The sequence below is a fragment of the Brachyhypopomus gauderio genome, chromosome 16 (assembly GCF_052324685.1).
Source record: "Brachyhypopomus gauderio isolate BG-103 chromosome 16, BGAUD_0.2, whole genome shotgun sequence".
In the NCBI taxonomy this organism is placed as follows: domain Eukaryota; kingdom Metazoa; phylum Chordata; class Actinopteri; order Gymnotiformes; family Hypopomidae; genus Brachyhypopomus; species Brachyhypopomus gauderio.
This window is the reverse complement of record NC_135226.1, coordinates 8,535,734-8,557,640: the sequence shown is the minus strand read 5'-3', so window position 1 is coordinate 8,557,640 and position 21,907 is coordinate 8,535,734. Positions and strand designations below refer to the sequence as shown.

Here is a 21,907-nt window from a genome sequence, read left to right as displayed (position 1 = left end):
TGTAATTTGTTGAGAACAGACAGATGTTTGCAGCATGTTTTCTAATGTTTTAATAACATATTGTAGGGACCAAAAAGAGAAGTCAGGACACAAAACAACATCAGTGCCACCAAGCAGATGCACACAAGACGAAGCCCAACACATCCAACCCACCCAGGCAAACAATCCCAAAAGGCCAAATACAAAAATACCAGAGCAGGAGACCATCATATACACACAATAAGAATATAGAAAACGACTTGGTATACACATGAACACACTGGCAATGATGAAACATAACTAAAGAGACTATAGAGTTTTGATAACTACGAACATGTATGTTCTGATTATATTCTGCGAAGGATGATCTGCTCGAGATTTCCTAATAGGTTGGTAAGTAGTGACAGGTTGGAAATTGGCTGCTGTAGTTTTATGTGGAGTCGAGAACTTAAGTGACAGGAACATACATATTAAAAATATGGAAAAGATTACTTCTGAAAGAACTATAATAATAATAATAATACTTTATTTTTATATAGCGCTTTTGTGAAACCCAAAGACGCTTACAATACATAAGGAAACAGAAACATATAATACAAAACAGTACAACAGTATATTTTTGACTTTTGTATTCTGTTTTAAATCTCCATCTAGTGGTAAGTTTAATCTTTGCAGCCAAATCACAAGATACTGCTTGACTGTTGCAAATCTAGAAACCACTGCTCGTCTGATATAGAAATGTTTATATAGTAATTTGCAGTTTATTTACAGGCAACTCATAACCGTGTTTATATATTTGTATATAGGAATTTATACACAGTTAACAGATAGCTTATGAAAATTCCTAACCGTAATGTATGTCTGAAAGGAACATATTTATAGAAAGGTTAGCCAAATGTAAAATATATTTTCCTGGTATTTTACATATTTAAAACCTTGTAATGTTTCTAAACTTACTTTGGCCCAGTAATGGCGACATGCTAAAGATACTAGTGAGCATTTTAAGCAACAATAATCTTTTTTCTCCTATAATGTGTTATTCAAAAAATTGTATATTTATTTCACTCAGGCAATGAGTAGTTAATGTGTTAGCTTCAGCCAGATGTGTAGTACATGGAGGCAAAAAAAATCAAGTTTGTTGAAAACAGACCGACCGTGGCATAGGGGTCACCCATTCTGACAGCTGCCAACTGGATCTGTGACTTTAATGTATCTTCAAAAAATATTAAAAGATCATTTGTTTTAAAAACGTTTTAGTAGACTATATTTAAACATTTTATTCAGAAGTGTATAATTACCATTCGGAATGAGGTCCAAATGACAGCAGCTTACATAACTTACTTATGAAAAGTTTGCTATTGTCAGGCGTATGTATTGGCTCACTTTACTCCTGTCGTCACGTGTAAAAATGTTGTAATGAAACATTCTTGTTAACAGACGACATAAAATGTAAAAAAAAAGATACATTAAAGTCACAGATCCAGTTGGCAGCTGTCAGAATGGGTGACCCCTATGCCACGGTCAGTCTGTCCACTCCATTCATGAATGTTTTTCTTTGGCTAACAGGTGTAGGGATGGTAAGTCACCTGAAAACATTTGGTTGGGTTTTAACTAGTTTGTATGGAGATGGACAGCAGTCACATATTTAGACAGCAGCCGTCAGAATCGGTGACCCCTATTCCAAAGTGCATTTGTCCATTCCATTCATAATTTTTTTTTCTGTCTAATAAGGTGACGGGATGGTAGGTCACCAGGAAAGACATGGCTGTTTTCAAAATGATTATAGGTGGAAATTCAGTGGGGTCACATATTAAGAACTGGTGACCCCATGCCAAGTTACATCTGTCACATCTACCATGGAAACACATCACCCACTGTGACTCCACAATAACAGAAAACAGTGATAGCAAAAACGTTTTAGTAGACTATATTTAAACATTTTATTTTATTTATTACCATTCGGAATGAGGTCCAAATGACAGCAGCTTACATAACTTACTTATGAAAAGTTTGCTATTGTCAGGCGTATGTATTGGCTCACTTTACTCCTGTCGTCACGTGTAAAAATGTTGTAATGAAACATTCTTGTTAACAGACGACATAAAATGTAAATACACGCATCTCTCATATTTTGGCTCGTGGACAGCAGCAAAACGAGAAAAGAAAGCGCGTCGGCGTAGCTTACGCAGCATTCGTAAAGCACTCGTGCCTGTGAACTGAAACTAACTGAAACTGCGAAATAGCGCCCTCTGCGGTCACAAAATTCGACGGTCGCAGAATTCGGTGTAACACTGGCCCTGACCTCACTCATTGTGCTTTCAAGGTATCCACTTCCAAGCTGCAGTGGTGCCAGCCTACCATCTCCTATCTGGAGCTGGTTCACTACTGTCTCCAATGGATACCGGACTGTTCAGATTATGACAAAATTGTGTGACATTGCTGATCATCCTGAGAAGATCTCCTGCACTGATGCATGCCTTCCAGATCCCACAAAGGGTCCCTGACCTCACCTCTGGCCCTAGAACAAACTATGAGTTGCCATTTCATCTGTATGTTTCTGATAAAGGGGTCACTGCTGTGGGGGTCCTGGACCAAGAGCATACTGGTAAATATAGGTCTGTTACATATCTTTTAAAATCTCTTGATTGTGTTTTACCGGGCATGCCTGCCTGCTTGAGGCCCATTGCTGCCTCTGCACTACTGATGAATGACGCTGAGAAACTGGTTTTATCTCATCCACTCATGCCACACACACCGCATCAGATTGTTAACAGCCTCACCTGATTGGTCACACGAGTCATGCACTCCAAATGACTCTAGTCTGATCTGATCCCCTGACGGTAGGATAGAACTTTCCAAGTCTTGTCTACCATTTCTTGTGCGATATGATCATGGCATTACGCATATCGCCCAAAGGGAGGTCGTCAATATGATTAGTGATTCAATTTGTTAAAAAAATTGTTAAACAAACGAAAAAAAAAAAAAATCTATGCTCATACCTGAGCATGTTTTTGGCAAGTTTTCACACCCCATGGGTTAAGAGGTCTCCTGGTGTTTCTTTTTCAGGTGACCTGGACATGTTAGTCGGCGAATACACGTCTCTCCTCATATAAACATAATGGTTTTCATATAAACATGTCTTGTTCTTTGCCTCTGCCTGCAGATAAACTTATTCCTGATGTCTCAGGGATCCTTCATGCCTGTGGTATGTTCTAGCTCCACCCTTCTAGCTGTGCTGCAATAGCTAGATCTGCTGGAGCCCACTAAAGCAAGTACCACTTGCTGACGAAGCAAAAGTCCAGAGGGTGGAGCTGGATCTAGATTTAACTCCTCCCACCGTCCATAGTTTCTTTTGGTCGGTCCAGGGGGCGGGCGGAGCTGCATCTAATCCAACTCCTCCTACGTGTCGCTTATGTTTTCTGACCAGGAAATATACATTTCTAAGACTTTTACCGTTTAAAGATCAAAATGTTCTTTAAATGTTATTTAAATAACACAATACACGTTTTTTTAAGTTTACAAGAAAGCATAAAAGTGGACAGGAATAATCTGTGATTGTCAACATAATAAAGTACAGTGCATTTCTTAAATATGTACTATTTCCTTTTTTTACCTTTAATAAAAATTACTTTTATCATTAGGACGGTACACTAGGTGGGCAGAATGTACAGTGGTATTTATTGCAACATGTAGTGCACTGCACAACTGAAAGCGTCTGTCCTTTTTTCAAAACCGTGATATGCATCTATAGATGGATGGAAAAATATAAATAGCATTATATTAGTTGTTGTGAAGTTTTTCAGTGAACTGGTTAATGAGGATCATGGCTGTTACATGCACGCACTACTGAATAACAACCCCCCTCGAAGTGTCCATGCGGTACCGAACAGCACAACCATTACAAATTATAAATAACTACATCAAACACAAATTAATTTAACAGTTTATGTCCAACATGAAGAACACAACATACATAAGTATTTAATACATCTGTATTCTCGTTAGCTAACCTCTCGTCTTCTAACATCAGTTTTTACCGTCACTTACTTAGACACCTAGATTAGATAAACTTAACAGTGGTTGTTCGTGCAAACAGAAACAGTCAGATTTTGTATAATCACAAAAGGAATCTAGTTACTAGCATTAGCAAGATTAGCAAGAGCGTTCAGTGTTGTTGGCCCTAAGTCATGGAATTCATTTCCCATCCATCTTCGCACATGCCCTTCATTATCTACTTTTAAGAGACATCTAAAAACTTATCTTTTTAAGATTGCTTAGTTCTTTTATACTCTGTTATCTCATTGTAATGTTTTTTTAGCTGCTTTTATGATCATGATTATTATTAATTTTCTTCTTAGTACTGTTATTAACATTTTTTCCTTTGCTGTTATGGAAAGTGTCCTTTTGTTATTTGAAAGGCGCTTATAAATAAAATCCTATTATTATTATTATTATAAGATGAAAATTGTTTTATTATGAACTTACTTTCACATTCGTGATTGTTTGCAAATGAACGGCACGTGAGTAAATAAGAATAGCAATTTAGGATGGCAACAGTGATTTGGAATGGCTGATCTGATACAACTCTGCGTAGTGCAATTACTTCAGACTAATGAAAACACGATGGTGGGAGGAGCTGGATCTATATCCAGCTCCACCCCCTAGACTTTCGCTTCTGCAGTGGTATCTCCACTAAAGTCCATTAATTTATACTTCTCTGTACTAAGACATGTCTAATCATCTCGTATCTCCTCTTGCTGAGGTAAAACTACTCCTGACGTCATGTTGCTACTGAGTCTCAACCTCATTCATCTGTTATGGTGTCTCCAAACATCCACTGGTGTCTCCCTCCTTCACACCAACTCCACTGCACTGGACACCCAGCAAACCATGACTAGGATTTCTAGAAAACTAGAATGCATTCTTTTCTTTTTGTTTTCCTTACTTAATTTACTGCTTGCTGAATAACAATTACATTGTTGTCAGGTCTGATGTCTTGGTTCCGCTCAAGGTTTCTTCCTCATGCCATAGGGAGTTTTTCCTTGCCACTGTCACCTTTAGCTTGCTCACTGGGGAATGGGACTTGTACTTGGACATATGTAAAGCTGCTTTGGGACACCTGTTGTAGCGCTATACAAGTAATTTTAGACTCTGAAGACATTCTCCACCTCTGTGGACTCCTTTGCAAGCATAGTGATTATCATGTTTTTGTGTTATCAATATGATAAAAGAGGGGACTGTAAGGGAATTTGTGGTTTGCTGTCTGTGATCCTCAGACAGTACACTGACATGCAGTTCACTCCCTTATCTGTGTGTCTGCTCCTCAGTTAGAATCTCCCCCTCTCTCTCCACTCACTCCGCTCCTCTCACTTTTCCACTACCCCTAGGTCCAGTCTACTGTGCCTTGGAGTACACCAATCATACATACCGGTATGTTTTATTATTCTTACCCAATTGTGTAAAGACACATCTTCATTCTGTGCTTAGCTACATGCATTATCATTAAACTTTGGAACTCTTTCCTGACACCCGTGTGTTGTGAATCTGTTCTCCTGGTACCAGCTACGGAACTCTGAGGGCTGTACAAATGTATAATCCTGATTATGAACCCTGATGGTTTTGGTGTATGTCTGAAAGATGACTCAAAAAGAAAACAATTCTTAACTAACTCGAACTGAAATACAGGTGAACTGGAGCAGTACTCCATCAAATAGCCACAACCCACAATGCCGTGAGAGTAGCAACTTTCCAATCTGGATTTTCCTCTATACTCGCGCTTGGAGGAGGTTGTGTGACTTATGGTCCACGTCCTTGTCCTCAGTCACGACAGACACCAGGTTGCGGACGACAGGTCTTCTATTTAATGTTGTTTCGCAGCAGTGGATGGTCTGTAAACGAGCACGGAGTATGACCACACACAGTAACGTCTCATAGCACGCAACATATACTCTTTCTTGCAGCAGTGTATGGGCTATTCTGCCACAAATATCAATGCATAATATTCAATATACACAGCAAAAAGACCAGTGTTGAATTGACTCCCACAGAGTTAATTTTAACACTTTCTGAGGGTTTATATAGCTCCACACTCTGCAGAGTTAAATTAACACTTTCAAAATAGTTAAAACATTTAACACTTGGTGAGAGTTACTTTGTTAACTCTCAAAACAGAGTTAAAGTAACACTTTCTTTGAGTTTTTTTTTTTTTTTTTTACTATTTCAATAGTTAATTTCACTCCCTAAATATTTAGTTATTAACACTATTAAAATGTTAAAATTAGAATATATTCCCATTCAGTTGAGGTCCTTCAAAGTTGAACTACAACATTGTGAAAGAAGGTACAATGTACAAACTTTCATCTCTAACACTATATGAACTTTGAATATTAAAACCATTGTAGAAATTAAGTTCAGATGTGACCAGTAATGGTGCGCAAGTAAAAGAAAGACACGATCACACCAGTCTCATTGAAAATGAAGGATTTAATGAATAAAGTGAACCAATGCAAAACCCGTGACATAATCTAAATAAAGGATACAATAACCAGAAGTGAACTGGTACACACTAGTCAACACAACTAGTCCCTGAACATAAGGGGAGCCCTCACCTCTCATGGGGACTCTTCAAGACCCGCTCACCCCACAACATCAGGGGGCTTCTACCTAAAAGATCCCTAAAGGTCCAGAAATACTGCTTTACATCTCTGGGGAGAAACACCTGCACCTAAAATAAACACACACACACACACAGACATATTGTGAAACGCTATCAAAATCACATTACTATCCTTTTAATGTTGGTAAAAAAAATTCAGAAATTGACGTTCACCAATTGTTTTTCCCTGTTCCACAGTAAACTGCGGTGCTGTTCCATTCTGGCGCCAATAAATGCTATACCTTTTAAAACTGAAAGACCCTAGCGTATAAAAACACACGTTGGTCTTAGTGTAAAGACAAGTGTTGTTTTGATATAATTATGCATTTATTTTAATTAGTGGTGGGCCGTAATCAGCGTTAATGGCCCACCATTTATTTTAATCCTCACTGTCAAATTATGGAGCGCTAGCTAGCTAGCTATCGCTATCAGTTTGCTAACTTAACTAGGTTAGGTATGCTAGCAATAACTGTGCTAATCACCTCAACACGTTTGTTATTCGGTCCCTGGCATCAAGGTTATGTACGTATATAACATCCGAGGGTGTTTTATTGTACATAATGCATTTCACATAATCAAATTAAACTTTTCAATAAGACTGAATAAATAACACTCACCGTGTACATCTTTCTACAAGAGGAAAATGGCGCAGACTTTCTCCAGCCGAGGTGAAATGAGTGGGCGGAGTTTAATGACGTCTTTGCGGGAGTTATTTAGATGGATTAACACTGATTTGATCAACACTGTCAGATAACTCCAACACTGAACATCATTTAAATCTAACAATGTTAAAATTACTCTTTGGAAGTGAAAATCAACTCTGAAATGTTTAACCCTCAAAATTTAACACTCCAGTTTTTGCTGTGTACATTCGCTTAATAGCGTGATGCAGTGAACTCTCAAAATGAATCATTCGAGCAATTAGGCTACATTAATAACAAAATCACAGAAGACACAATCATCCCGTCTTACAGTTCAACTTGAGGATTACCGTGACCGCATGTTTTATTCTGGAAAAAAACGTGTTACCACTTAGCGTTCAATTCTCTCGTTATAAAACAAAAAATGAATACGACAAAGTTAAACCCAGAATATTTGCTCACCTGTAAACGAACACAGAGTATAACCACACCCAGTAACGTCTCGCAGCGCGCAGCATATACAGTGGAGCCTTTCCTGCCCGCATGGGAAAATTAAGCATTAGTGAACAAAACTATCAGGACATTCTGGTTATAAACCGCCTGTGAAATGCTCATCCATGACCATAGATCTCTGTTTATTATATATGTATGTTTAATAAAAATAGCGCTATAAACGTATCAGCGTAAATTCGGCATTATAATACAGGCCCGTAGCCACGAAGGGTTCGTTCGATCCCCCCCCCGCCCCCGCACCCGCACCCGCACCCGCACCCTCCCTCCGTACACACATGCCCCTCAAGATAGGTAGGCTATTCAATGAATGAATTGTTAATCTCCGGTGAATATACAGACAAACAAAAAAGGACAGCAACAACAGACTCACAACAAACTTATTACAGTGTTGCCAACTCTCACGCAATGAGCGTGAGACACACGCATTTGACCGTTTTCACACGCTCACACGCCATACATCCGATTTCTCACGCTGAAAAAAAATCTAGTTTATTTATCTTCGATCTACATCTATGATTCGGGTTTCCATCCAAACCTTTCGAAAAAATTATGCGCAATTTCCAAGTTTCGGCAGAAAAAAATGTGAATTAAGCCTTGTTTCCATTCATTACAGTTATGCGAATAAACTTTAGATCACGTGAGAGGACGCCAAACAATAGTGGTTTTACGTCCATCTGGCAGTTACGCATTTTTGCACGTTGAGGTTGTGAAACATTTTTTTCTTTTTCTTTTCTTTACATGGAGAAGTTAAATTCAATTTTTGCTCTCTCCAGAACTGTTTTTGTATGCATTTGCCATCTTTACATCGCGATCATGTACAGAACCACTTGACTTGAGGCATGATACGTCATCGTTTATGCGAAAAACCCTTTTCCATCCAGTTTTTCCGAATTTTGGCGATGCGATAGTCTAACTTTTCCACCTCCTCCTAGCGTAAACATCTTTTTGCGATATTTGGTCTTTTTCCATCCAGCTTTTTTCATGCGCATTTTCAAAATGCGCAAAAACTCGGTGGATGGAAAACCCACTGAGTTACTAGTTCGCTCTGGCGCCAACCACTGGCGATCGATCGCTATAGGCGCAGCATAGAGGAAACATATAAGACATAAACCCCCCCCCTCACTCCACTTTTGGGGGAAAAAGATCCCCCCCATCACAATGCTGGCTACGGGCCTGTAATAAGATTGTAATTTTTAATGTGCTTTGACGGAACGGAAACAGTACTTACTCGCAGCAGTGTATGGTATATTCTGCCGCCAATATCCCAGAATCCCTAGTGTTAGCGGGACTGCGCAGCGCTGACGTCAAGTAGGTGGTGCCAAAACTCCCTTTTAGCAGGAATTTCATATAACCTATCCTTTTACCCTGTTACAGTCGCACCTGACTCCCAATCTAACTTGATGTCTTATCAATTAAAAAGGCCATAATGGCCTCCACGTCCTCTAAAGTGCGCTCTCTCTCCCTTGTCTTATTTACATTTACAATTTATTTATTTACAAACATCCAGATACCTCCCCTCCAAACAAACCACACCAGGTAAACAATCCCATCAAATTAATTCCACAACTGGAATTTGTCTGAATAGAGAAGGACATTGTCACACTCATCACATCATATCACTTAAATTCTGAATTTAGAAGGATCACTTCATAACATCTATTTTTACTACAGATTAATACTGGAAGGCTTTTTAGTGAAACTAATAAAGTGGTAATGGTACTGTGGTAAAGATCTTTCTAAGGAAATAAAGAAATGATGCAGGACTAATGCTTTTATATGCTGGTCCCGAAGACACCAAACTGTATAGTGCATACATGAGAAGAATTTAAAGAATCCCTGTTAAGTCTAATCATTTTACGTCTAAGCTTAAGTCTAATTCTATGGAACTGGAAATATATTTAGGAATATTGGATTCATTTGATGATGCATTCACGAGAGCCAGATGCAGGATATAGGAAACTAAGACTAGAGAAAAGGGAAGTTCTGAGGCTTAAAATAAAGACACAATCACACTGGCTCTAAATAAGAGAACAGAGCAACCAGGATATCCACTACATTCTGAATTCAAGATTACTGCCAACAGCTGTGTGCAAAAGGTCAGTGATTTTGTTTATTATTATTTAGTTATACAGAGTGACAAAGTGCTTTACTTGTCTATTCGTGTCTTTACTAAACATACAATACTGCTTGAATGTTTGTGAACTCCTTGAAGTAGTTTAGATTTTTGTTGTTTGACCATGATTGTCTTATTTTATTATCAGTTTTTGTATATGAAATGGTCAGGGCCCGTATTTATCAAACTTCTTAGAGTGGAATTTTGGACTTAAGTGCTGAAAAATTCTTAGATTTGACAACCGGGTCTGTTGTCCCGGGCCCCAGCGCCAGGGGGGCCCATCAAAGAGCCCAGCAATTTATTTTTATTTAAAGTCTATAATTTTAAATAATCTTGAAATATTTCATTACTATAAATTTCTGTACTCAAAATAAGCTCAATGGCTAAAATATATGTTTTTTTTTTTACCTATCTGCATATTTTCCATTAAGTGCATACACCCCCACCTCCCACTGAAAAATGGTTTGATCCAGCACCTACTGTAGCCGGCTGGTACCCGCCCAACAGCGGGAAATACAGTGGTGGATAGTTAAAGTAAACAGAAATCTGTAGCGCAGAAAAGAAAGGAAAAACATTTACCTGACGAATGTTAATGTTGCATTGTGTTCCAGGTTTGAAAAGTGGTGGAATTTAGGCTAAAGTACTTGAAAATGCTTGAAATTGTAACTACTTCGTTTCACAACAAATAGCTGTCTGACTGAACAGTTCCTGTATTACGTTAACAAATACGAGCCTCTTGTAATTCCAGGACAAAACATGAGAACGTGAAGACGTTAAGATTGGGTGTTTTGAAAATAAACAACCATTAAATAATGTGATAAAAAGCGAATTATTTTGAATCATTTTGAGTATATGTATAGATATTTAACTTAATTAAAAAATGTTTTTAAAAAAGTTTAACGTGCTGGGAAATATTGAAATGGACCTTGAAAGTGACGTACAAGTGCTTTAATTCCACCTTGTAAAGGTGTATGAACCCTGCAAACATGACTTTGTTCATTGCGCTGAAGCGCGGCGCGCGAAGTTACAAAATTCGAGAGGTGCACGACCTCGCGAATCAACAGCGCGTGAGGCCCTCGCGCACGGGCGGTGCCATTGCGATTACGTAATTTTCGCAGCGCGGACCCTCGCGCCGCGACGCGTCAAGTATAAACCAGTAAGCTGTCAGAAACAGCTTTTATGTGTGGCTATATTATATACTGCTACAGAGGAAATTCAAATGACGTAAGTGGGGGGGGGGGGGGGGGGGGGGGGGCACATGAAACTTTCTTGTCCCGGGCCCCAGCAAGACTGTCAACGGGCCTGACTACGTAAATACGTGTTTTTTGTTATTTTACAAAAATCATGACTGCAACATTATTAAGTTAAATGTGAAGGTATTTCAACATTTTCTGAATTTTATCTTCTCAGGAATTATATCTTCTTTTATCTTCTCAGGAATTTTATATTTCTCAGGAAATATTCTTGAACATGAAATCCGATCCAGTGATTGGTTCTTGCAGGGAGTTTTGAAACGACGTCATCCAGGATCAGCTTTGCGGTACAGCCAGGTGTCGTAAATCAGCTCTGAGACTGACACTTACGAATTGCTCCTACACTTCCCTTAAAGTGAGACTGAGAGGCTTGATAACTAACTTTTAGTCTCAGCTTTTAACTAAGAATTAAGTCAATTCTTAGCAGCATTCTTAGGAGTAATTCTAAGAAGTTTGATAAATACGGGCCCAGGTTTATATTCATCAATTCCATTTCTTTGTTTTGAGATAAATGTGTGAGTTGCCAACAGACTAAATGAAATGGAATCAGAACATGTGCAAAAGTAAATGAATCACAGCTGCACTGGCAAAGTCAATTAGGTAAAAGACTCAGGTGAAACTTGTGAGTGCTCAAGTGATCAATTAAGCAGACCAATCAAATGAGACATCCATGGGAAAATATTTGAGCCACACTCACTAAAAGGGAGAGAGAACCAACCAAACCACTGTCGTGCCAAGGCATGAAGAACACAATTCAACAATGCCAAGTAAAGAAGACACCTGAGCACATAATTAAGAGGATGGTGACTGCCCATCAGTCTATGGGGAAAGCTACAAGACCACCTCCAAATGATTCCAGCTACATCCATCCATTGTAAGACAAATAATTTACAAATGGAAGGCACTCAGAAAAGTGGATGGCTATCAAACTTGCACCAAGAAGCACCAAAAAATATATAATTTAGGTAAAGGCCAACACACACATCACCTCCAGAGAGTTGCAAACCTATTAGGCAGAATCTGGTATAAATGTAAATCAGGCAAAAAATCTATGACATTGCATAGAGTCACTAGAAGGAAGTCTCTGCTCTCAGAGAAGAACAACGTTGTCCATTTAAAGTTTGTCAGAGAGTTCAGAGCCAATTCCCCCCTCCGAACTCTCACACCTGACGCACCAACCGACTGGAGATACCTGCCACTCATGCGTGGCTGCTTGCTAAACTCAGATGTTTTAATAACCCTGCCTGGTAAACACCAATGGCGCCACCTGTAGGCTATACCCCCCATGGAGTTTGACCACCAAACCTGGACGATAGGTGAGGTTAAAATTAAACTGTGTGCCTGTCTGGTGGATAATTTCCGAGCATTACGCATGTATTCAGGATTTCTGTGGTCTGTCAGGATAGTAAACAGATGATTAGCCCACTTTGCCCAATGCTGCCACTCCTCCAGCGCCAGTTTTATGGCCAACAGCTCATGTTCTCCAATGCCATAGTTCCATTTGGCAGGTGTGAGATTGTGTGAGTAGTAGGCGACCAGGTGTAGGTGGACCCCAGTGCCCCTTTGTGACAGTATTGCTCCTACCCCTACCTAGGACGCATCTACCTCCAACACAAAGGGTATTGCTAGATCAGGATGCCTCAACACTGGTGTGGTGGTGAAAGCCTGCTTAAGTTTAGTAAAGACCTGCTCCTTAGACCAGCAAAGTCTTCTAGGCTATCCCTTTAGAAGAGCCGTGAGAGGGGTGGCAACAGAACTGAAATCACGCATGTATTGAACTTTTTTAAAAAGTCAGCTTTATTCAGAAAAACTTGCCGAGATAAGAGTATGGGTGCATACATATCATTGTACTCTGAAGAGGTAGTGAGGTACTTGACAGGTTTAACATATGGAAACGTTTCTTCATAAAATGATTTTCTCCTCTACAACTGTTGGAATTAATTTGCAATTGTGTCAGTAAAAGAGCAGTTATGCTTATTCAGTATTTTTGTAACAGCTTCTTTCACAATAGGTTCTAAAAGTGAAAATAACTGATCAATGTGCTCAATAATTTCCTGTGCTGCTCATGCAGAATTGTCAACAACTTTAAAAAGAAGGCTGCTATATTATACTGCAGTTGTTTGGCTAATTCATAAGTGCTGTGTACCTGCCTCTGGTATGGTTTTGTCTTCGTCTGACACATCTAAATGATCTTGCTCAATTTCCTGGTCATGAGAAATATCTTTCTCACTTTGCACAACAATGGATTCATCAAATTCTGAAGCATTGTGGTGTTCCCTACACCTGTGAAAATGAACTGTGGAGTAGACATTTGTCCTAAAAGGACACAGTACTGTTTGCTTTAGTCTTAAATGCCCTCTTAAATGAAGAAACATGTTCTCCTCCTCAAATGGCTGATTAAAATCACACAGAGAACACTAGGTCTGCCTTCTTTGCTTTTCACAGGATGCACTCTAGACATGTGTATCTTAAGTAAATTAAATGTGCTAAATGTGCACATGCTAAGCTGATACAAGCATGGCAAGGGTACAACTGTTGAATACTGTCTATGCTGGAGTCTTAATGAATGTACTTTGATGGAGCTAGAGAACACAAACAACATACATTTCCACATTATGTATCAAAACTTGCCAAAATCTAAATTCAAAACACCAAAATAACAATGCATATTACTATGTCAAGAGTAATGCTTGTATCACAACAGGATATGGTGCATATCTTAATTAGACTGGTTCACTTTTGGTCTAATGGAAAAAGTTTACATCATAATTTATTAAGACAGTGTGGCTAAAACCTGGATATTTGCCACTTACTGAGCTTACTCACTGACAAAACAAGCTCGCTAGCATCACTCATTAAGTCGTTTCTAATCAGTAACGTAAATTAACGTTATTTAATGAATTTGTCGCTCATTGGTGTGCTTCAAGAGATTTTGCTCTTATTATGTTACTTCAGTACAACGTGTCTGGTACACTCAGCAAAGTTTAGGTTTTATATGAATTAATTGCTCAAGTACCTTTTACCATTTATTTTAAGCATACGAAGATCTTGGAGAGCAACAATAGAAAACACAGAACAGATTCTGTTCTAACCCAGTGCAGCTTTGAGTGAATGTATTTCTCACCCTTTCTCTTGTACAGCCCGTGTGAAGCCCCCACTCTTGAGACTCGCACACTTTTCAGTGCAGATAAAGAGAAAGTTATGTTCTGCTGTTAAGCTAAGCAGGCTGAGTTCTCAGGGAACTATGCTACACGTTTCAAAACACTTACACCCTGCAACTCTGTGCATTACAATATTGCAGTTAATCCTTTTCCCTGCTGTATGACATTTTACACAGCACCAGGGTTGCCAACTCTCATGCAATGAGCGTGAGAAACATGCATTTGACTGTCTTCACACTCCATTTATCCGATTTCTCACGCTGAAAAAAAATCTAGTTTATTACTAGTCCGCCCTGGCGCCAACCACTGGTGATCGATCGCTTTAGGTGCAGCATAGAGGAAACATAATACAGTTGACACTTGCTGCCCACCCCACCCTCGCTTTACGTTTGACACACACCCCCCCCCCTCCCAGGCTAAAAGTTTGACACACACACCACCCCCCTAAATCAAATCTCACTCTAAGTGATTTTGAAAAGTTGGCAACCCTGCAGCACATATCATGAATATAGTAATTTATCACACTAGGTAGTGCTAGCTACTCAAAAGGTTAGCTGGCTAGCTCAGATGCTGTATCATCTTTGGTGTTACTTTCAAGTTTTCAATTTAGATAAAGTAACTGCTAGCCAGCAAATGTCTAATTCAGTCAACAGACATGGTAAATTATAAACTACAGCATTTATCATTCCAATGACCTTTACTTCCAAACTTCATCAGCAGAGTGGATATAAATGGCTGACCTCAATGTTTCTCCATGTTAAAACATCTGTTGCTACAGGTGGATCTCAAAAAATTTGAAAATCATCAATTTATTTCAGTAATTAAATACAAAAAGGGAATCACATATATTATATAAATTCACGACAGAGTGATCTTTTTCAAGTGTTTTTAATGTATTTCTGTTAATGTTGATTGATTATGGCTTAGTCAATGAAAACGCAAAAGGTAGATTTATTTCGACAGCTTCAAAATTTGTAATTGTCACGTTGAGGACCCCGGCCCCTCCCTTTTGGGCGTGTGTCAACGTTGTCCACGTGCTTTGTCTGCGTCAGTGGATATTCGTGGTTGGGGTTATGTCGTGTGATTAATAAGTCTCACCTGTGAATCGTCTCGTAATCACGTGGGGCTAATGTGGTTTGTCTATTTAATGTGCGCTCGCGCAGTGTCCTGTGCTCGTCGTTGTCTATGTTTACACGTTGCTGTGTTCAGTACATGTTCTTCGTGCGCTATATTGCGCAATTCTCTGTCAAAATAAAAGTGACGTCTGTGAGACCAAGGACTCTGTGTCTCGTCCGTCTGCCGCCGCCCAGCGTCACAGTAATTGTCGGTTGACAATACTTAATGAAGTATACATTAAATATTTGCATAAATGGATATAAACTCAAATTACAGCCAGAAAAAAGTTTTTATGGCAACAAATAATTTTTGAGTTAAGTTGACTTATCAGCTTAAGTGATGCCAAGTTTCTGTAATATTTAAGTTTTGTTAACTTACAGTAATTATTTACCAACTGCAAACATTAGATATACGTCAACACAGCACCACATACCTCTCTGTGAACCGCAAAGACAGGAAAAAAATCAAGGCATGAACCCATGGCTTCAACCAAGCCCCTTTTACAGGGGCAGCACTGTAATCAAGGAGCTCTTCAACACACTTGAAAAATGGCAAATTATAAATACAAATAATTAATATCACTACTAATAATTCAAACATCATATTAACTCCTCATTGTCCTGCCACAGGGCGGCATGGCGGTATGGTGGTTAGCGCTGTCGCCTCACAGCAAGGCGGTCTGGGTTCGATTCTCGGTCTGGGCTGCTCTGTGTGGAGTTTGCATGTTCTCCCTGTGCCTGCGTGGGTTTCCTCCGGGTACTCCGGTTTCCTCCCACAGTCCAAAGACATGCGTGTTAGGTTGATTGATCACTCTAAATTGCCCATAGGTGTGCGGGTGTGCGGGCGTGCGTGCGTGCGTGCATGAGTGTGTGTTGGCCATGCGGTGGACTGGCGACCTGCCCATGGTGTACCCTGCCTTCGCCCGGAGATGCTAGGATTGGCTCCAGCCCCCTGTGACCCCGACTAGCGGGATTAAGCGGTTCAGATGATGGATGGATGGATGTCCTGCCACATGGCAAAACTACCAAGGAATTTAAGAGAGGGAAGATTTGCACTCTGTATTGGCCCAGTCAAAGTCTGGACCTCAATCCCATAGAAATGCCATTGCAAGATCTGAAGTGGGCGGAACATGCCAGGTGTCCCTCCACCCTCTCTCAACTGGTGGAGTTCTGCAAGGAGAAGTGGGCAAAAATCCCCAAAAGCAGATGTGAAACACTCATTTGTGGTTATAGAAAACATTTGGTTGAAGTAATGGCTGAAAAAGATGGTCCCCAAAACTAAAAGAATTCACATCCTTTTGCATTTGGCTGATATTCAGTTGTTTGAGAGAGAAATTACTTTTGTTGAATAAACAATGAAAATATATTCTATTTTTTGTGTGTCCCTTATTTGGAAGATCTGCTTTGCTAATTGAGATTTGGATTAGATTAAGATTGTTTACATTTTTTTTAGAAAACAATGACCCTGTTTTATTGGTTCACAAACTTTTGAGCAGCACTGTGTATACAACATAACAGTAATAAACCTTTTCTGAATAGGTATTGTGAATTGTTCTCAGGTGCACAGGAAGACAGGAAGATGTTCTTTTGCTGGTGGCATTTGTGCTTGTGTGTCGTCTGGCATACAGGTAGGTAGAGTAAGTGAACATGGATTTTGGAGGAACAAATAGGAGAAGCTGTTGTTAAGGCTGAAGATCCATACTTAACATTTTACAACCCAGGCTAGCAACAATCTTATTGACCAGCAGTATGAAAAAATATTACATTTGGATATACAGTATTTTATAAATATTTAGCTCAATCCTCAATGTAAGTTAAGCTTACATTGTAAGATCAAATATGATCTTTTGTCATTGTGGTATAGACCTCAGGCCTATAATAATTTGAGAACAGAGGAACATGGTTTGAATTAGGTTAAAGACAGGCCTATATACCTCTGAAAATAATGTTTTAATTAATATATTCTATTTAATTTATTTAGTTTCAGAGGTTTTTTGAGTTTATTAAAAACAATGCTAATGTAAGAATCCCCAATAGTTACAAGACTGCATTTTGATTTTGATTATGCCTAACAGTTTCTTGCCATTAAATCTTCATTTCAAGCTCCAACTTAAGGGTGCTTTATGTATGATAATGAGAATATTTTCCGGCATGAGGCCAGAAGCACATGGTGATTATTGGCTTGCTCTGTCACAGTCTGGTCTTCTTGAAACCTCTCGCTCACATGTGGGGAACCTTACGGACTCGTATCATTCCAGTGTCTCCCGCAGAGAGTGACTCATGGAGAGCTGAAATCCCTCACTCGATGGTTGGCTTGGACGGCTCGTGCGTGGTGATTCCCTGCCACTTTAGCTACCCTGGTCCCATCAGGAAGGCGTCAGACCTCACTGGAATCTGGATCACAGACTCTAATGAGAAGGTTTTCCATTCAGTGACTTCCAAAATCAGCAATGTGTTCCAGGGACGCACAAGCCTCACAGGTGACTTGAGCCACAGAAACTGCTCCCTGAAAATCAACCCGCTGCACCACAGTGATAACGGCCCATTCACGTTTCGGATCGAGATTGAAGATTACGGCAAATACTCCTTTACTCAAAGTAAAGTGTTCATTTCAATAAAAGGTGGGTGTTGCCGAAGGATGGTTTAAATAACTCAATGGAAGCGTGAGTGCATTGTGACTATGATGACGTGCATATGCCTCATCCACAAAGCACATTATACTCTAGCAGTTTTGGAAACGTTTGGAACCCAACCAAGAGCACTGTCTCCACATTGGCAAATTGTGGCTTACATTTCCATGGTTAGTTTTTCATGGCATTACAGATGTTTCTTTTATTTTTCATGTGTAGATTCTCCAGCACACCCTACCCTATCTGCAGGGACGGAAATGAGGTCAGGGAAGAAGGTGACCACTTCCTGCTCTGTGTCTCACTCCTGTCCATCAGACCCACCTCACATCACATGGAACCACCCAGGAACACTTAACAGCCAATCACAGGAGCAGATCAAGGGTCAGTGGAAGATGACATCATCTCTGAGCTTTACTGCCTCCAAGATGGACCACAACAAGCCTCTCATTTGCACAGCTGTGTTTCCAGGAGGGAAGAAAGTAACCAACCAGACAACTTTAAATGTGAAATGTGAGTTAAGCCAAAAATGTAGCATATGTTTATATAGCAAACGTTTGTCTGAGTCGACTATTATGAAATAGTGTCAGATAGATGAGGGAAATTCTGCATTTAATCAATATTAACGAGCCTCACTGGTCTTTTAACTTTTTAAAAGACTTCTAACTGTTTTATAAATTTAAACTTTAAATAATAAATATAAAATCCCAATTTTCCTCCACCTCAAAAATAGTATCTGATCATATATTTAATTATGTGGTGTTTGTTTTATTTTTAAGTAAATGTTCTCAGAATATAGTGACTGATGCTACACATTGTACATATACTATAGATCCTCCAGACATTGTTGAGGTGATCTCAGAGTCTTCGGTGAGGGAAGGGGACTCTGTAGACCTGAACTGCTCCAGTAATGGTAACCCGGCTGTCCATGCATATCAGTGGCTAACTAGCTCCGGAACCCTGCTGTCAGAGGAGCGCACCTTTACACTACAGAGAGTGTCTAGACATGACGAGGCCCCCTACTGCACAGCCATTAACACAGAGGGAAGGGCCAGCTCCAGGCCAGCACAGCTCAACGTAGTGTGTGAGTAGCAGCCATAGCAGTAGAAACCCTTCAGACAGAGACTACTGAATTCAAGATGCTTTGTTATACTTTTATTCGCTTAAAAATCTGTAGATAGAGTTAAAGCAGATAATCCTGTAAGTTGCATTATGAATCGATCACCAGCATTTTACAGTACTGCTAAATGAATCACCTTTTCAAATGATGCTCCCCAGATCCTCCTGAGATTAAAGTTGGCTCCTCGTGTACTTCGGAGATCTCGGTAGTAATGTGTCTGTGCATGGTGGACTCCCACCCTGCCAGTGACATCAGGTGGTGGGGTCCAGACCCTTCCACAGAACTCCGCAGCAGTAGCACAGAAAGGCACGGATCTCTCACCGTTGTAACACTACAGGGGACACTCGGCTTCTCAGACACTGTACACTGCAGTGCCAGCAACAGTGAGGGAAACTCTACCCTGACTTTACATGTTCCTCACAACGGTGAGAGCTCACAGCAGTCTCTGAGATGATGAATATAGAATTACAAGTCAGGAACACATGTTCTAAGAACACGTGACATGCTTAAGGATCCAACCTGACTAATGTTTCCTCTTGACAGGACAACTTCTATATATTTCACTTGCTGTCTGTGCATTGGTTGTAACCATCACTGGCCTCTCCATATGGATATTGAAAAGAAAATGGTAAGAATGCATCACACTTTGCAAATAACTATAATACACTTCTATAACCAATACAAACCAATATGAAAATAGTGCTTCCTCTCCTGTGTGAGAAAGCAACAGGACGGGGCAGAACACAGCAGACCCGAAGACAGAAATGAACACTGCCCCCTTCCAGGTTGACTCACAGAGGTACATATGAGGTCATTCTGGTGTCAAAACTGTAGGGAATACCTTCATGTTACTGATTGAGCTGTAAGCAGTTTGAAAGAAAAACTTTTGTCCAGTGACATTTACTGAAAATGAAAAGTCAGTTTAACAGTAGCATGTCAGCGGACACGATAGCATTGCTGTTGGTCTCAGAGACCCAGCGTTGCCAACTCTCACGCATTGAGTGTGAGACACACGCATTTGACCGTTTTTACACGCTCTCACGCCACACTTCCGATATCTCACGCCGAAAAAAATAAATCTAGTTTATTTACCTCTGATCTACATCTATGATTCAATGATGTTACTAGTTACTAGTTACTAGTTCAATGATGTTACCACTGGCGATCGATTTACACTCGCCACCTCCTCCAGGTTCAAATCTCACTCCAAGCGATCTTCAAAAGTTGGCAACCCTGCAGACCACTTTTCATGGACTCAGTAAATTCACAGCATTAATGTCCTCCTGTTTGTAGAAAATGCAAAGATCCGCCCCCAAACTACAAAGAAGTGCAGCATGTATATGGAAACATGACGGTAAGCATATCACAAGATGCCACCTTTGCATTTGTGGAAGGTTGTGGAGTCTAAAAAATGTACAACACTAATCTTACAAAATCTAAATTTTCAAAAGTTCTGAGACTAACCACAGTTATTAGCAACTAAAAAATAAAGGCAGTTAATTCAGAAGATAATAAATAAGATAAATAAACAGAATGAGTAATAGAATATATGTGAAATGGAAGCAGTGAAGTATAGTGATAAGATGTGCATAGTTTTGTAAACTTAACTTTCTTACTCTTGCAGTTTGATGAGGAAGACCATCCGTACGAATGTGCCACTGGTGCCGATACCATTTATGCCAACATCTGAGGTCCAAATAATTGAATCCAAGCTGGATGCTTGGAGCGTAAGACCAAGATTTCAAGAAAGTTCTTTACTTGTTTGGGGTGATGTCTAGGCATTTTTTAATTAAAATTTTAATTTAAAATTCAACCGATTAATTCAGAGTTGAAGAAATCATGTATAGTGCCAAGCATGTTCTAAAACAGCTGCCACAAACCCAATTATATCCTGTAAGAAATGCATTTACCAGTCTTGGTTACCAGCGGGCATTAGAAATGATTTTTAGTACAGCAAAGGAAAAGGACTAGGATTTACTCTCACAATATTTTACATTAATGAGAATTCGCCCTTCATTTATACTATAATCAGATTGTTTTTGATAGGGGTAACCTATTAAACTATTTGATTGGAGGACCCCTAGTCGACTATGAACGTCATAGTCAAATGTACCATTCTGACTGCATGGGGGTGCCCAAGGATGCTGCTAAGCATTAGTTGTTAGATGAAATGTCTTTGTTTTCGTTATATATAGCATTTTGTCAAATAAAATCATCATCAAATTTCTGTTAATAATTTTTTTTTAATGATGTGTGCACATTGACAATAGGTTTCTTCATAAATCACACCTTGCAGTTGCACAATCCAAATGAGCGGAGCTGAACACCCTACAGGATCGTCAGCATCTGCCGAGATTATAATGGCTACTAAAAAAACTTCAAAAGTGTGGGAGTATTTTGAAAAAGATACATTTCATAAAGATGAATCAAACAAAGTAAAGTGCAAGTTATGTCATCAAGTTATGTTTTCACACGACAACAACCAACATGGCCTACCATTTAAAACGAAAAGGCGAAAAAAAAAAACAGTTCAGCCATTTGTCAATGCAGGCATCGAATAAATCACATCTGAACATTTATGTGTCTTTTTTCGGACAGTTACACCTGCAGATTCATGTTGACAGCTCAGCCAGCACGTCTGCAACACCAGCAGCCCCGAGATTAACACAAACAAAAATTGATTTGAGACCACCACTTTCGCAGAAAAGAAAAATGGAAATTACTGAAAAA

The 21,907-nt window shown here is 39.6% G+C and overlaps 1 protein-coding gene and 1 long non-coding RNA gene across 3 annotated transcripts; one reads left to right on the top strand and one right to left on the bottom strand.

The window, feature by feature from the left end:
• Positions 1 to 7,506: 7,506 nt before the first annotated feature.
• Positions 7,507 to 9,030, bottom strand: LOC143477890 (uncharacterized). Its single transcript, XR_013121658.1, has 3 exons — positions 9,017 to 9,030; positions 7,738 to 7,810; positions 7,507 to 7,644 (listed from the first exon to the last, which is right to left on the bottom strand). It is a non-coding gene; the product is annotated as an uncharacterized LOC143477890 (long non-coding RNA).
• A 723-nt stretch (positions 9,031 to 9,753) lies between these two features.
• On the top strand, positions 9,754 to 21,685 carry LOC143478154 (B-cell receptor CD22). Of its 2 annotated transcripts, none has more exons than XM_076977117.1 (10): positions 9,754 to 9,884; positions 16,990 to 17,058; positions 17,701 to 18,051; positions 18,280 to 18,570; positions 18,890 to 19,141; positions 19,336 to 19,602; positions 19,721 to 19,805; positions 19,902 to 19,976; positions 20,471 to 20,531; positions 20,802 to 21,685. In XM_076977117.1, exons 2-10 carry the CDS (start codon positions 17,010 to 17,012, stop codon positions 20,865 to 20,867), a joined length of 1,497 nt encoding a protein of 498 aa, XP_076833232.1. In that variant the 5' UTR covers positions 9,754 to 9,884; positions 16,990 to 17,009; the 3' UTR covers positions 20,868 to 21,685. The 2 variants fall into 2 exon arrangements, with proteins under 2 accessions (XP_076833232.1, XP_076833231.1); XM_076977116.1 differs by having other exon boundaries at positions 17,689 to 18,051; positions 20,802 to 21,684.
• The last annotated feature ends 222 nt before the right edge of the window (positions 21,686 to 21,907 follow it).